Raw genomic sequence first — 17,483 nt, 5'->3', positions numbered from 1 at the left:
CCATGTACCCATCTTCTGATGGCTACTTCCAGCAGCATAATGCTCCATGTCACAAAGCTTGAATCATTTCAAATTGGTTACTTGAACATGACAATGAGTTCACGGTACTACAATTGCCCCCACAGTCACCAGATCTCAACCCAATAGAGCATCTTTGGGATGTGGTGGAACGGGAGCTTTGTGCCCTGGATGTGCATCCCACAAATCTCCATCTACTGCAAGATGCTATCCTATCAATATGGACCAACGTTTCTAAAGAATGCTTTCAGCACCTTGTTGAATCAATGCCACGTAGAATTAAGGCAGTTCCGGATGCGAAAGGGGGTCAAACACAGTATTAGTATAGTGTTCCTAATAACCCTTTAGGTGAGTGTATACTGCACAACACCTGTCCCACACAGCTAGGATAAACTTCCAGACTACAAATTACACATCTCACATAAACACTCTTTCAACATAGCTTTCATCCTGAGAAAGAAGGCTCAAATACGTACTGCACACTGACAATTACAAACACAAACACATATAATCTTCATTCAAACACAGGCTGCCGCTTGTCCAATAGCATCTTCCCTTGGGTGACAGGTGTGTACAGACTCACAGACAGTAAACATAAAAGTGGAGTCTCACTAGTGTTTTTCATATCCACAGCTAAATATTTTATAGGGAGGTAAGCACCACGCTTGTCTAGACCTAAAAGAATAAATGCTTAGCTAAAAAGGTTCAGAACCTGACATCAAAACCACAACAATGAGCAGTTGTAAAGAGGAAAATATGCATTTAATGTAGTAAGTTCTCTAGGAAAAGTATCAGTTATCTAGGTGATAGGATATTTAGATTAAGATAGTTACCACTTTAGTTACAGCCAGCCGCCTGTTAGTTTAGCTTAGCATACTTGTAAAGACTGGAAGCAAGAGGAAACACTTAGCCTGGTTCACTAATTGTAAAGTTATATCTTTGTTTGTTTAATCTGTACAAAAACCAAAGTGTAAAAACAAAAAGTTGCAGTTTAACAAGAGACTATTACCTCACCAGGGGATGTCAGGGAAGTCACTGTACCCAACTAAGAAATAGTCCTACATGAGGAACAAGATGGTACAAAAAAAGGGTCTAAGTAGGTAGTCATACTTACCACTCAGATTCTGATCTACACACTGCAGCACAGGGTTTCCATGCCTGATGTCTTGTCTGCGGTAGCGTCGTTTGCTGTTGGGCATGTATCGTGCGCACAATGATCCATCCCAGGCGCAGTAAGGGTCTCTGGCCAGGCAACACTCGGCACAGGCTTTGCCATAAGTCTCACAGCGATGCAGCTTAACCTGTGCCACACCTGCTGGAGAGCCTACATACAGGGCTTGCTGTTTAAAATCATAAGAGGAGAAAAATGGCGTAAGCCATGATGCTGGTAAAACAGTTAATAGAAGGGAGCATTAATTTAGTGATTACAGTTATATTAACTTACCCTTTTCACGGATATGTCCATTGATGTAATTGGAGTTGGCACCTGCAATAATACAATTATGTCCAGCTTATGAGTTTCACAATGTGTGAAAAGGCTTACAATTAGAAAAAGGATTGCTTAAAGAACAAAATGAGAAGGGAAAATTGCGAGGTTTTCTTTTAGCTTTATGGTTCCTTGTCTGTTGACTACAAAGACGGTTTAAGAGACACAGATATGAAATGTCATCTTCTTCAATATGGCCTAAAAAATTTAGGAAGAAGCAGAGAATAGAGAGAATTAATAAAGACACCTGATGGAGTAAAAACCTACTTTGAAGACTTGCAGCTCCTCTAGTGTGACCTCCTCTGTTTCCAGGCTGTTTCCACTGTGCAGGGCAATCACCTTCAGTACTGTGCCAACATCTGAAAGACACAAAGACACCATAAGTGACAGAACAGGAACATGTTCTCTGCCAAAATTTTCCAATTTACCCACAGGGCTGTATTCATATTCATACTCGTGTTACCTGTGCCAATAAACATGACGTCATACAGCCCATCCTCTGCCTCGACCCGGTCCACCACAATTTGCTTCAGCTTGTAAGGAATGTTGGCCTTAATAAGCACAGGCTGGCGCAGAGCGGGATACACCGGCCGCCACATCAACGGGTGACTGCGGGCAAACTGCAGTACTGAATCAGGGAAGTCTTTTGTGCTGCCAAACTCTCTGCCTGGCTGGTTGGTGATTTTACTTGGGCACTAGAGAGGCAGCGGGAGAGATGAGAAAGATAAACAAACAGAAGCCAGACAGAAGAAAGCAAAGCTCTGGGCATTTTCCACCATGACTCTATGTTCCCACCATTATCCTTCACTGGAGGAGGGTTTTCCAAGAAAATGTGGCCTAATTAAGCTTTTAACGACTTCTCAAAGAACCCTCATTAGCAGTTTTTTGTGCCTTAGAACGTTGGATGACAGTTCAAAACCACAGTTGTAAATGTATGTGTTTGGTAACAGCTCTATAGAAGCAGTGTTAGTTAAAAATCGGCCCATTTGTGTCACTGTATGAGAAAAATTAATATGCTGGTACTTGGCTGAGACACTGTATCACGCAAATAATTTAAGGGGCTGAACAATGTCCAAATAAAGAAATGTATGCAAACCTAATGACTGTTGGGTTTGCTCATTCTGATAAGCAATTCTTTGCAAAGAAGCCAAAGTTTTGCAGTTCTGTGAATTAAGATCAATGACTGAGAAAGAGGGCTGACTTGAGCTCTACATAGTTACTGCCTGGGCTCGCAAGACTCCAATCTAGTCTTTTGGGGTTAATATTAAGAGAGTCACTTGGAAATAAACCAGGGAGCTGCAAAATCAGATTAGCTGCTCTGGTGAATGATAATTTCACTCAAGATTTCGAGTCTCTTACACAGACGAGATTCTTGAGAGAGCAGTTATAGGTATTCATAGGTATTTGTATAAATATCATTGCCTGATATTGCTGTCCCAGACTGTACTACCATATGTTAGAAATATTGTTACTTTTGCTTATCACAACAGAAAGTGATCCACACAATAGCTCTGTAATGGTCTGGATTCAATTTCAGAGGGGGGGCTAAATTGTGTGGGGACGATTGATAATAGTACGTTCCTCTGAGTATGTTTACCAAATGGTGTCAATTACAATTTATTTCAGAAGGTGTGGAATGTGTAAGCAAATCCAAGCTCAATAAATGTACATGCCTTTACAGTATGTGATTTTTTATGAAGTAGCATAGGAATTGTGATGTTGTGTATAATTGAAAATGGGTTCCAAGCACAACTTTATCTAACCTGTGAGTAAGCTGTATGCTAAAATAAACCCAATTGTTACTTTTACACAGAAACAAAACAACATAATCTTTTGGAACTTAAATGCCTATGTTTCTTCAACATTTAGGATTTCCTGACCACTCAATGCACATTGTTGATATGTCAGTGTTTTAAACTGCTCTCTAAACTACTCTGCATCTGTTTACACAGTGCATAAAACCTAAACTGGAACAGCTCCAAAATCTCTTGTCAACTTATCCAAACTTTGCTGCATCAGGCCGACTGCTTTCCATCTCCAACTGAGAGCCAAATGAGGATAATTGAGAGAGAAAGTAGACGTGAGCATATTTGGCAGACTTCAATTCACATCCATTATTGGTGTGTATTCTAGTATGTCTGTATGTATGTGTGTTAAGCACAGTATGCATTGTGGGTAAGCCCTTATGTATTCCATTTGGCAAATCGCTACATTACAACAAACATACCCAGCAGACAAAAGAGAGATTAGCTGAGGTTCAAATCCTGGAAAATGGCATTCTTTATGTCTATATCAACCTTTCTAGTTGCGGTTTTACTCAACTGCAAGCACAACACAAACATAACAGAATCCATTTTTGGTAACACTTTATAATACAGCCTGCAATTTACAGTGTCATTTTATTGGATGAATCAGGTACAATTAAATACTCACTGGTTCCTACTGGTACTTAAATGTAAGTTCAGTGCAAGAAAATAGCACTATGATGAAAAAGGGAGTATGCCTATATGTTAAACAGACATATAAATAGGTTAGCAGAAACCTCTGTTTGAACTAAGAACATAAATTATATCCTGTAATATCTCAAACCAAAGAAGACAGTTGACAACCCCTGAACAGATAGCAGGGTTCTGACTCAATTGGGAAAGGATAGTTAAGTTCAACATCTAAAGCCTTTATGGTTGAAAGTATGACACTTCAAATTCAAGCCGAACTGTCAGTGCAAGCAGGAGGTAGAAAAACATGCAGATGATGCTTTGATTATTGAGGTGAAAGTATAACATAGTACTGTTGATTTGAAACAGGCTGTTAAAGTAATTTTCACGTCAAAAATCAATCAAATAGAAATACCAAGGTAAATTAAATGCTGTGTAGGTCATAAAGGATAAAATCCTTGTTATAGCAATGCAGAAGCTTGATATTTAAGTATCAAATATGAGGCTTTTATGATGAAATTAGATGTCAGTTTGGATGGCAGAAACAGACAAACAAAAGCCTCACAAAATTCATTTCAGGTAGGATTACCATTAAAACTCTAAGATCTAGACTATCCCATTATTCCCTCTTTTATAGAATGAGTTCTGACACACATTTAAACAATTGTGAAGTAATATGTCAATCCAAGATAAATATCTAAGGAGGAAAAGTCCAACAATTTTCTCTCATATAAACTGAGCTTTTGTTTCCATTCATGGCTGAGTTTTGACGGGTGAGTAAGGAGACATGATGAACATTACAGAGTATAAAGATGTAATCTGTTACTAAAAGCCAGGGGGAAACAAAAGTTTGATGTTCTGTCTGTTGTCAGTAATAGAGAAAAATCTAGGTCATTGAAATTGTTTTACAAGAGATTGTGGTGAATATCTTAACTCCAGCTAATTTGTGCCTCTTCATTATCTTCACTTTTTTCCTCTCTCTCTCTCTCTCTCTCTTTCTCTCTCTCTCTCTCTCTCTCTCTCTCTCTCTCTCATTCTCATACTCTTAGTTTCGGTCCAAGACATTCCTGTTAATCAGAGAGTCAGCAGAGTGAAACCACAGAGGTGCCTGCTCTGTTCTCACATTATTCATATTTATTCTGCCTCCATATGCTCTCCTGCACTCTGGTAATGAGGTGGAAGTACCAGCGCAATGTGATTGTGTGTATGTGTGTTGCCATACATGCGTGTGTTTGTGTGTACGAATTTTAGTGATGTGGTTGAGAGAACATGACAGAGCTCCACTGAGAGTCAGGATATAAACCAGGAGAAGGCTCTGTACTGTGTATGGTCTCCACAGCTGCAATACAACTTACAGTAGTTTACTGATATGAAAACTTTCTACGGTTCATTTGAAAAAAAAAAAATTAAATATATATTACCCTCTCTATTCTAGCACCCACTGTAGGCCTGAGTAACCAATTAATTTAAGAACATGTGCCATCCCCATTATGTTTTTAGAAAATCTAGGTTACTGGACTTTCTTGGACATGAACATTCAGTTTTTGTTGAAACTGTTTTAGAGAGGTGTTGATTCAACTGTATGATCATTTGGGAGGCTTTAATTTGTTGAACTGCTGCTATGTTGTAAAATGAGCGTGAGCCTTCCTTTTTGTTATCCAACAAAATAGAATTGTTGCATTAACCCGATTCTCAGTGTCAGATTTTTTGAGATATACATTTTGAACTATTGATGAGTACAGATTAAAATGAGTCTTTTGGCTGATAGTTTACCAGTTTGTTTTTACTGTAGGTCAGAAGTCAGCAGAGGCTAAAGAAATGTAAAGCTGCATGTCATCAGCATATGAAGAGTAGGACATTATGTGTTTCCTTATACTGTTATATGTTGTCATGTAAAAGCATCTGGAAATATTGTGGTCATGGTAAGTACAGTATGGTTAAAGTTGGGCAACCAAAACATATGAGTAAATTTAGAGTTAGAGGTGATATACTTTACTCACCACGCCTGGTCTTGGATAAGGGACCCTGCCTTCGTAGGCCCCCCACTGGTAATCGGGCCCTTCTTTATGGGCAAAAGGTCCATTGAAGGCTTCTCTGATGTCAGCCATACGGTAAACACACACAGCAAAACCCTGGAACACATTACTGTAGAGGAGAGAGGGAGGATATACAGTTGGATATACATTTGGGTTTAATATTTGACATAAAATGTGGGAATATTAGTTTAATTTGCAAGAAACATGACCTTGCAAGAAATTGTTGGAAATAAAAACAAACATGAAGGTAGATATTTCTAGGTTTTAACTATGTGCATCAGTGATGGTCGTACTGCCTAACATCACTAGCAATTTAATTTTGTAAGTCAATGAAATCACAAAATTTAACCATCATCACTTGAAAAACAAACCAGGTTGAATACCCAGCATCAATCATGGGTGTGCTCTGGTGCACTTGCAGCCACACTCAAAAGTGATGTCATTGTGTACTGAATACACACAAAGTATGAAGCCTCATGGTTATTCACCTGATGGAGCTGAAAATTGCATAGACATCTGGGTTCCTCTCATCCTTGGTCCGCAGCAGAAATATATCCTCTGTTGCATGTAAAAAAAACAATGCCATCCATTATGTGTGTTACATATAATTTGTGATTGTATGACCTTTGTTTGTGGAAGAAGACAAGTGTGTGTAAATAGTCTTTGTGTGCATCTCTGTGGCATGCTGCATGTGTGCAGGGACAGAAGCTTTGTTCAAAAAGGTTTGTGTATCTTACCCAGTTGGTTAAAGTGTGTGTCGATGCCGTGAGGTCCAGGTACAGAGCAGACCAGTCTGGCTTTAATGAAGGTACTCCACTTGTTCACCAGCACTCTCTGACCACCAACATCATTCTAGCAGAGAAGACCGTAAACACAATGAAACAGAGCTGCATATTAATTTCCAAGTACACAATTTTATTGTTACGGCTCTGTACTCCAGCCCGCTGGATTTGGATTGAAACACTGAGGTTAAATCAGCTTTAAAGGTGAAGTGGGTGAAACAGTCGGACTTGTACCCCTGTTTGTACATTGTCCCCAAATTTTAGGACAATACACAGTATCAAGATATTGAGCTTGAACTTAATGATAAGGTAATGAGGTTTTTTGATGCAGTGGAAGTACAGTTTGATTTGTTTTACTCTTTTGAAGATGTTTGCACAGTCTTTTGTAATTTGCTGAGAATAAATCGGGAACGAGAACTGTATGCATGTGTGTGTCCTTTACTGTGCGCCTATTTTCTATATGTGAAAGAGTGCATGCATTTACATTTTTTGTGCGTGTGTGATGAGGATCAGCGGTGATAATGGGCTTCCTGGCAAAAAAAAAACACATGGGAAGGGATGACAATTATTCAGATTTGCCTGAGGGATAAAAAGAGGGCTGAAGAGAAAATACTATAATACGCATAGGGAGAGAAAGAGGGGTAAGAGAGATGGAGATAAGAATGACAAACAAAGTTATAATTTGAAGGTTCAGCTGGGATTTTCTTTGAGAAGTTTCTGCAAACTCTGGCACAGTCAAACAGGCTCTAAAGAAATCCTGCAGCTGTGTCTGTGTGTGAGAGTGTGAGAGTGTGTGTGTGTTTGTAATCTTCTATGCATACCTATATTTGTGTATTGTGCACGCAGCACACATTTGGTTTTCTAAGAAAAATTCATGCTTGACAGAATGCAAGAGAGTGTGCAAAGCAGATTGGGATCCCAGTTGGCCAATTTGACAGCCATGTGGATTTTGGTAGGATGAAAAAAAATCACATGATTTAGAATATCACGATGTCTTCAACACAAAAAGGTTTGGAACTGTCACAAAAGCAGGATAAACCCATAAAACCCTTACCTCCATGTCCTGGGAAGTTAACCCTGCTGATATGTTACCATGTAGAAAAAAGACCCTTACATTTACATTACTGTCTATTTCTAACTCACCTTTTCACCATATTTTTCTTTTCATAGCTCTCATCCAGTGGACTTTAGTGAAAGTGTGAATCTCTACATCAGCCTGAAAGAGCTGGTGTACAATCAACATGTAAGACCCATAACTAATTCTCCTGAAAACATGAAAGCCCCAAAGTACTCCCAGAATCTTCCAGATCACAACCTGCTCCTCAAGTGAAACACCGCTGCAGATGTCTCAATCCTGGGACTGCATATTTGCATAGGGAAAAGCATTGTAGCTCACCCGGCCATCTGGCTTCAATCATCCCCAACCTGCCAACAGATCATCTCTCAATCTTTCCATGTACATCTGTATCTAACTTTTTGGATTATTCTGAGTAACTGAGAAATTGTTTCTGGAGAGACAACTTCTGTTGGGTTTTTCATGTCATTTATAAATGCTTTAAGCAACACTAACAAAATTCACCTCCACTGGAATAGTTACAGAACAGTTACAGCATACAACTCAGTGATACCTATCTCAAAACCTTTTCAAATAAAAGTATATGTGTGTCTAGAGACCGGTTGACTGTTGCAGCCTTAATACTAGAAACATCAGCATGTACTGTATCACAAAATAAATGTGTACAAATAAAGAGTTATAAAATTACTCACCGCACACACTCGTCCAACTCGTGTGTGTATGGCCCCCTCCCTGTCCCCTGCCTCGGTGGCCTTCTCAGTGAAGAAGAAATACACTTTATCATTGTCTCTGTCATCGTTGTCTGGGATGAGATGGGCAGCGATGAACTTAGGGTCTGCCAAGGAAGATATAAGAAGGAAGAGAGGTGGACATTAGTATGAAAGGAGAAAGCAATTCCTTTGCTAGAAAAGAGAAGTTATTTTTATAACAGCAGAGTCCAGCTAGCTATTGAAAAATACCATATATTACAATAGACCCTGTTGTTTTATGAGACCAAAACAATATGGTCATCATCGTCTTTACTCCTTTCATCAAAGAAACTTTGAGAGTTTTAATATTTTGTGCTGTAAATCCGTCCAGATGAATTCCTTTAACATTAACAGAAAGTCAACTGTAATAGCGGTAGTTAGTTAGTTTTTCATGGTCATACCAGTGTCCAACAAGTGAATGTGTTTTTTTTTATGAATATCTCCCTTTTAAAGTAACTTCTTATCGTGCACACAATATAAGTATTATACTATGGCCTGGGGAAAAACACCAATTTCTTAGTGGCTGGCAAGTGTTGGTTAAAATGTTGTGCGAAGTATATTACACATTATGTATTGATTAACTCTCACTGTTCAAATTGACCTGATGATGAGTTTAAAAATTGATAAGACATAAGATTATTATGATAATACACTCCAAGGTTCAGATATGAAAAACTATGTAGTTTACTTTGCATTTTCTCATTACTGTATTGAGTGTAGTACTAAGTTGATAAAACAGTGAAGCATTACCATGAAGAAGTTTCTGGTCAGTCTCTGTCCTCATGGGGGAGCGTCCTCCCATACTCCTCAGGATCACAGAGTCTCTACCCAGGAAATCCGCCGTCAGACCTGTATACAACTCCCCACCTGTATAGAGAGAGAGGGAGATGGTGGGAGATGGAGGATAAGTTTAACAGATAGAGATAGGGGACAAAAAGAATGGATAAATACAACAGGAATGACGGAGGAGGGTCAGAGTGAAAGCGGTGGAAGGGATAGGGAAGAAGAAGGAGCAAATGTAAAAACAGTAGCAGTAAAGGAAAAGAGATTAGGGGATAATAAAATGTTTGGCACAGAAAAAAACAATAATGAAATCAAGGGTGACAGAGAAAAATGTTGCGGTTCAGGCAAATGGGGATGGGAAGGAAAGAAGAAATTGAAGACATCCAATATAGAAACACGGGGAGAGCAATCTGAAACCCAAACTCAAACCCACTCCGTACAGTACATCCTCCTGCACCATAAGCATGGACTCAGTTTAAATTTTAAGAATTCAGAAAATGTATTTTCCTGCAAACAGATATAAAATCTTTCCTGAAGCACGTTGAGGAAAGGAACCTCGGAAAAGCCTTTTGCAGCCAGGGTTATCTGTGATCAGAAAAGACAGCAATCTCAGCTAGTTTGGTCACAAAAATAAATACCGGTCACCGGTCAGATAATCAAGTTATAAGAGAGTTATGAGAGCCGTTAAAAAAAGCCTATTTGTTTAAGAAAAACATAACTGGTATTTTTCTAGGCATTCTGACCAATGTAGAAAAGGAATCTGGCCACAGCCGGTGACCTCATTGGTGTAAAATTAATTCTCATCTAATAAAATTTGGCTGCAATAATGGAAACACACACATCCTTCTTTGCCAAACAGATGCAAACACACATACTGTACATACAACCCAATCTCATTTTTCACACAAGCAAACATGAACAAACAAATGTAGATACAATAATTGGTGACAACAGGGCCAGTTCAGCTTTGTGTAAATTGGGAGCAGATCCTGAAATTGAGAAGACGAGAGGGGAAAACGGGACTGATAGCTGATGACAACACATTCACACTTTCTCACGCGTAAAAATATGGGTGCTTGGTCAGGTGCCTTTGGCATTGTTATTGATGCTAAAATTCTCCTTCAGCGTCATATCTAAACTTTGGACGCAGTTAGGTTAAGGAAAATGTTGTAGGTGGGCTTACGTTTTCATGATATGCTGGACATGGTCCCATGGACAAGAATGGGAAAGTTGGGTTTAGGAAAAGAAGAACAGGACAGTTGGGTTTGGGAAAAGAAGGACGGGACAGTTGAGTGTAGGAAAAGAGGAAAGTGACAGTTGGGTTTAGGAAACATGATGAGCAGGACACAAACCCCATTCTCCTGGGTGAAAGTCCTATGTTGTTTGACCCAAACACCACTCCAACCAACCACTCTGTTTTTCCTCGATATGCTGTAGTATGTTTGTCAAGCTGTATTTGGATGCCTGTGTTTTTCTGTCAGCCCATGTATGTCTACTCAGTTTTTTTACAGACTAGTTTAAAAGCTGGTGTACTTAACATCAGAGAAAGGATGAAAAGGGTGCTGGTAGGTAGCAGAGGCCAATGATCCCTGATGAAGAAAATTGATAGAGAGGTCAGTGATCACGGTCAGAGACAGAAACTAAATATGGCAGTTTGTCAGACTCAGTCCTGTAACAAGAGCTTAAATTCCAGCTATCTGGTCATCTTACACAACCATGCTGACCATGAGGAGCAGGTCCCTGCATGAACAATTAAAACCTTAAGCTTGGGCAAGCAAATTGCATTCCTCTGTTTTTCAGCTTTATATATATTGTTCTGTATGTATGTCTACAGAACAGTATGTCTCTGCTGAAGTCACATCTACTGAATACTTGGCTGTAATTGAACAATTTCCTGCCAAATATTGCATGATGCTTTGTTGGATCAATTCGGCTGCTCAAAACACCCAGCTGCAGAGAGAGGAAGGTGAAGGTGAAGGAGGGCTGCACACACATACACACGCCTCCTGCCTCAGAGGCTCCCAGGACTGTCTATCACTGGTAGAAATCAGCACCATTTCACAAACTAAATACCTAATGACATTCAGAAAGAAAAAAACAAAACTATTTAACCTACTCAGCACAGCTCCAGAGTGCGTGCATGTGTCAGAGCCAAAGAAAGTTCCCAAGGTGCTGTTCTTCAGGGTATTATCATTTCAAAACAGAGCAGAGACCTGTGCAAAGGTGAAATGTGTAGAAACAGACCATCTGTGCTTGGCATTTTAAGTAGTTAGATGTGGCAGATAGAGAACACCAAACTACGAAAAGGCCAGCCTTAATTTGATAGCTTTGTCACAGTAGGTTAACATGTGAAATTTGTATTTTGTTAGTACAGACTTTGTGCAAGGGGATTAGGGATCAACCACCTCTTTGGACCTTATACCCTCAGTGTATTAAGTTTTCTTTCCTTTTGCATGTTTGACTTTATTTTTATTATTGCCTTACATTATGTTGACAGTTGACAGTGAAGAGGCAGACAGGAAACAAGAGGAAAAGGGTATGACATGCAACAATTTGGGCCAAATAACTTGTGGAAACTGGTTCCCAATCCATATTAGCACCATAAACCACTTGAGAAATTGTTAAAAGGCAAAATATTATGGAACATACCACTGAAGGTGCTAGCAAAGGGCAGGCTGGGGTCATGTGGAACCTTCCCTCGTCCATTCTCTACATTTGTAGGATCCATGGTGAACACATGCTGTGGAAGAAAAAGACAATTGGAGGTTTATACAGTAGGTCATTAATTCCAGCTAGTAGTAATGTAAGGCAGAATGCATCAACTAGCTCAACAACTAGCTGTTTTAAGTTTCACCCTATGTTTTAGATTTATTTGTCCTTCCACTGAACCCTGTGTCTGTCTGAGAAATAAGACGCTGTCTGAGAAACAAGGAAATAAAGGATCAGTGTAGTTGCCAGAGTTCATAAAAAAGGTTTCCCACATGGTTCCCAAACCAGACCAACCCTAAGAGCTGGACTGTATATAGCCAGCAGGGTAACAAATTAACACAAAGTAGGTTTACGTATGATATACTGTATAATGTCATGATCCATGGCATTTACATGTAACAAGAATTCTTTCCAACCTGACAGAACCAATGTCATATTTATGAAACCTTTTTCATGTGCTGTGAGGAGTGCCATGTAGTTTTTGAGAAAAACATCCTGCTGCACAGTAAGTGATGTGATTCATGTTTTCAGCAACATCAATAGACTGTTTGGAATAGAATACCTGAGTTTCCAGAATGATCAATAAAAACAGAAAAATTCTGGTAAAGAAGTGCCAGAGGGAGAAAAAACTTGTACTTCAGGATTTTATGGATCACCATTGAGCATCAAACTGCAGTCAAATTCTTTTTTCTGACTCAAGTGTAGAAGTAAGGAAGCAATTAAAATAACAGAGGTTCTTTCTTCGTCATTCACCAGTTAGTCAAGTTCACCTGACGAACACTGGCCACATCCTTGGATTGTGTGATTTGCCAGGTCAAAACAGGGTCGCTGTGGACAAAAGACCTTTTGTTTTAAGCCTTTTTACTCCCACTTCAACGACATCAGCGTACAAGGCTACCAGGCATAATCAATGCAAGTCCAAACGTACTCATCTTTTCAGGATACAAAGGGAATGCAAGGTGACAGGACCTAGCGTAAGACCTACTGTTAGATTCCATGTTACTGATTTAAATGTCCTTACAGTGAACTCTGTGTGTGTGACTCTCTGTTCCTCTTAAAGACAATGGAGTATTGTTACTTTGATTGGACGGAGATCACAGAGGAAATGATGACATTGAAGTCAGCGGGGTAAAAATACTGTAACACAGTCAACAATGCGCACACCCACGCACACTGTAGTGCTGTACGTGCACCAACACATACTCACTCGTGCTGAGCATGAACATGAACACGGCAAATTGTTATTGTCAGAAACATGGCAAAATATAACATATACACTGGCATATCCAACAGGTCTCGGGAAATAAGGAGAGACAGTTCATTTCTTATTTCATCCACATGTAGCTTTTTGAATCTTTGTAAAGAGGTTTGAATGAGTTTTACAGGTGTCAAAGTGTACATGTGCAGCCGACCAGCACTCACAATGCTTAAACACATGCTCACAATTAATCACATTTCAGATGATGAGGGATATTTAAAGTTCTCCGACACTTGTCTTTCCCTATTCATTCAGTCCTGTACATCAATGTGATTTATGAGGGTTTATTTTTGTCCTTTTCACTTGATGCACAGTAAAATTATTTAATTTAGTAAATGTGTAGTTTATTTGTTTTGTTGCCAAGTGAATCTTTTTCCTTCTTTCTTCCATCTATCTCATTACTTTCATCGTCTCTTTCTTTCTCTCTCTCTCTATCTTGAATTTCTGCTAATATTTCCATCTGTTTTCTGCTCTCCATCTCATTCTCTGCCTAGCCGTTAGTCATCCTTATTCTTTCGGCACCTCTTTGATCTCTTGTTCCCAGAGTTAATGTCACTTCATGTCCAAGTGTATGTTTGCATGTTGGTGTGTGTTAGTGAACTTCTGTGTCCAATTTTTTCACTGCACACTTGTTCATCTCATACATAAAAGAGACTGTGCTGCTTTGGGGTTGTTGCGTGTGTGTGTATGCATGTGTCTGTGTTATCTCATTAAGATCTAGAGGAATTGTGCCTATGCAGCTGATTAGATTGTCAGAATCACTTTGGCCAAACTCAGCCAAGCTAAATTGTGCTGCGATACAGAGAGACAGAAAGAGAGAAAGACATCCAGGCCACTTTATACTCAGCTGTGCCAAGCAAAATACATGGGATCCCTACTACAAAACCATTTAGACAAGTGACTACTGATACACATACATGCATATTTGTATAATTGAACTTGTAAGAAATTGTATTTACTTTTTTCAACCTTAACCCCTTTACAAAATTGATACATAATGCTGACCATAATCTTGACTCTAAATCAGCTGCCCTAAAATAAGAAAAAAAACACACACTTATCCACTTAAAAATGAAAATAAATTGCTTTTTTTCAGCCATAAAAGGCATCATTGCTCAATAGGCTACACCCAAAAGTTTTCCTGCTACAGCCTTACTTGGTCTACTTTGACAAATTTGTCAAAACACATTTGTTTAATAGGCGGGTGAAGGCCTCCTCTTTGTCTTTCTGTCTTTTGTACTAAAAGAAACAGAACACAGTCCATGTAAGATTTGCAGAAGGAAGGGAAATTTAGATTTTTTAGTTTTAATCACATACTACCAAGTCATAAAACAGCTTTTTGGCTGCTGCTTCCCCCCCCCTCATCTCTCTTCCTCTGTCCTACTGAGTTGAACAAAGCAGACATTCACCTTTTGTACTCCCAGCTCCTTCCAGCCTCTCATCTTCTTCTCTATCTCCCTCTCATCTTGTCCTCCCTCTTTGTTAATGCTTTGATGAAGTAGAGCTCGATGCTACTGACTGTATACAATTCAGCAAATATAAACCAGTGCTGCCTTTTAAATTTGATGATGCGAAACATCTGTCAAGGGTCCCAAGTTTTATCTTTGAGTCCTCAAATGGCAACTTGTTCTTAATTGTCCATTTATATTATTTACAGTTTAACACTAGATAAAACTCAGCCACAGATTTAGTCTAGAGTGTTTTTTTGTTTGTTAAATGTTTAAAAGTCTACATTTTGGACTTCCCTCAACAGATCTCATTTGAAATGCTGTTGTACTTGGCTTTTTCCTCGTTGTCAAGTCAAATATTAGCGGGGCTCCCTCTCTCACCACTCAACTCTCACTCTGGTGAAAGCATGGGAAGCTTGCTCTCTTGCTAAATCTTCTTTCCACATCATTCTTCTCCGTTGAAAGAAAGTGAAAGACAAAAAATAAAATACAGCGAGAAAGTTAGAGTTATGGTAATAGAAAAAAATGGAAATATGGAGCATAAATTACAGAAAAGCTCCAGTTTGTAGGGCTTTGATCCAAAGGCAACATGGGGGAAATAAACGAGGGATTTATAACCAATACATTGTTGTTTATGCTTTAACTCCTTTTAGTCCACTTGTTTATCCACGTTAATTCAAGTACTTTTTTCCCGAAAGGAATTAAAAAGTGTCCCATGTGTAGCACTTACTGAGTTGTCGTGGAAATCTCATGGTGAGAGGAAGTGAGTTACTCAGCAACTTGCTTTCTGAGTGCCAAAAAGCACAACTGCAAAGTAAAAGTGGTCTTTTCACTGAAAACTGGAGCATTGGAACTGCTTTAGTCTACAATGTGACTCTGTTAAGGAGGCCAGTGAGTTATTTGTGTGTTCTAATGTGTGTGCATGTGTTCAGCTTTGAATGAATTTAAAACATAATTTTTTTTCAATCTGTCGGTTGTTGTTGGGTGCATATAAATATCTGCTTCCCTGTGTTTCAATATGTCTTTCTACATTTTTGCTTCCATGCTTGACCGTGCATACCTTTCATCATGTTTGTGTGTGTTTCTGTTCAAGTTTGTGTTCAAGTTTGTGTCATGTGTTTTGCTTGACTGTGTGTGTATGTGTATTCATGTTTGTGTGTGTGAGGTCTAGCCCTCTCTATGTCGTCACTGCAATATAGTGGTTTATTTTCCCATCAATGACAGTGCTCAGCTGTGTCACTCACCATGGGGATTTGTATGTGTGTGTGCATGTGCATGCACATGTGCGTCCATTCCTCACATCATTTTTACATTCAAAGAAAAAATAAAGGGGTGACGTATTTTGTTCACTAAACTACCTACTTGCTGTACGTTTTTTTCAGTTTTTTTGGCCATATAAAATTAAATCTTATTGCACAATTTCATAATACTTTTAGTGATTCTCAAATGTTGTACCCAACGACCTCCCAGAAATATGAAAACTACTGACGCAGTAGGGGAATACTAAAATATTGCTAAATAAATTACTTTTTCATCTTTGGATGAAAGCATGAAATACAGTTAAGATTAGCTGAAACAAAATAACAACAACAGCTCCAAAACCAAACATTGTTTAACAGTAAGAGAGACTATTTCTTCACTTCTACACAGCTAATGTAAAATGAGCCTAATTTACATTGTTGCTACATTTATTAGTTTTGGGTACAATTTGTATAACAGATGGCAACACAAGAGTGAGACAATGAGCGGTGGCACAAGAGAGACGGAGAGACTACATGTCTGTCTGCCCCTAACTGAGATGAAACACCTAGAAGGTCATAGGTCATCCCACCCAGAGTCCAGTCCGAGGCGTTCCCTCGAGAGGTCAGACAAACAGACGGGTGTGTGTTCTCCACCAGTTAACGATTGGTTAAATAAATGGACAGGCTCCCTGTGGTGTTGTCCATTCACACACAAGCAGGAGGACAACTGGTAACATTATTTAGGACAGCTGAGGTGGTCTGAGTTTTAACACAGATACAGCTGACACAACCTGGGATTTATTTCATGCACACCTGCACATGCACGGATACAAACACAGAATTGTAAGCACATGTACACAGTGTTTACTCATGACTAAAACTCCATTTTCCTATGAAGATTATGGGTTGCTTGTCTTTCCTTAATGTACCTGCAGACATTTGCAACTATAGTTGAATCATTGCAACACAACACAAATACACGTGGGGCGTCATTGGTTGCAAGTAACTGGTTAGTTAAACTGCTTTACGATAAAGTTTACGGAGAGCAACTCCGGTGTTCCCAGTAGTTCTAAGGAGTCCCACAGGTGACCTACTTTTCATAATATAGCTGCTCTGTCCTTTAGCCCGGTACCACCCTTTAAGAATTTCACTGACTTATTTTTGTATGTCTAATTTTTGTTTTCCTTGTTCTCAACCATGCAGACCACAGTATATTGTTACTGGACTTAAAGTTATTCAGCAGGGGCATAGTAAGACATGCGCTGCTGTTCACCACATGCAATAAACCGCACTAAGGATGACAGATTGAGAGAGAGGCAGAAAAAGGCACCAAGGAGAGCACACACTGTGACGAGCAACTAAATCCACATAAAGAAAACAATGCTGCAATGCACCTTCTGTACTTTGTTCACATGCAATCCTCCACTCTCTCACACACACACACACACACACACACACACACA

At 39.2% G+C, this 17,483-nt stretch overlaps 1 protein-coding gene and 1 long non-coding RNA gene across 3 annotated transcripts in view; one reads left to right on the top strand and one right to left on the bottom strand.

Annotated features, from left to right (window-relative positions):
- sema3bl (sema domain, immunoglobulin domain (Ig), short basic domain, secreted, (semaphorin) 3bl) overlaps positions 1–17,483 on the bottom strand; it is a gene marked incomplete at its 5' end in the record, with an annotated part of 66,412 nt that overhangs the window by 6,409 nt on the left and 42,520 nt on the right. For both annotated transcript variants that reach the window (XM_032521144.1, XM_032521145.1), the window contains 10 exon segments: positions 1,133–1,358; positions 1,463–1,504; positions 1,772–1,863; positions 1,968–2,199; positions 5,940–6,084; positions 6,464–6,533; positions 6,713–6,827; positions 8,525–8,667; positions 9,332–9,448; positions 12,014–12,104. In XM_032521144.1, coding sequence (XP_032377035.1) covers positions 1,133–1,358; positions 1,463–1,504; positions 1,772–1,863; positions 1,968–2,199; positions 5,940–6,084; positions 6,464–6,533; positions 6,713–6,827; positions 8,525–8,667; positions 9,332–9,448; positions 12,014–12,104 — 1,273 coding nt within the window.
- The window catches only part of LOC116692670 (uncharacterized), a 26,417-nt gene that overhangs the window by 6,953 nt on the left and 1,981 nt on the right, over positions 1–17,483 (top strand). The window contains exon 2 of the long non-coding RNA XR_004332746.1: positions 15,544–15,546. This is a non-coding gene — a long non-coding RNA (uncharacterized LOC116692670). The remainder of the gene's footprint in view (positions 1–15,543; positions 15,547–17,483) is intronic.

Source organism: Etheostoma spectabile, chromosome 7 (assembly GCF_008692095.1).
Source record: "Etheostoma spectabile isolate EspeVRDwgs_2016 chromosome 7, UIUC_Espe_1.0, whole genome shotgun sequence".
Taxonomy (NCBI): Eukaryota; Metazoa; Chordata; class Actinopteri; order Perciformes; family Percidae; genus Etheostoma; species Etheostoma spectabile.
This window is presented reverse-complemented; position numbering and strand designations above follow the sequence as displayed.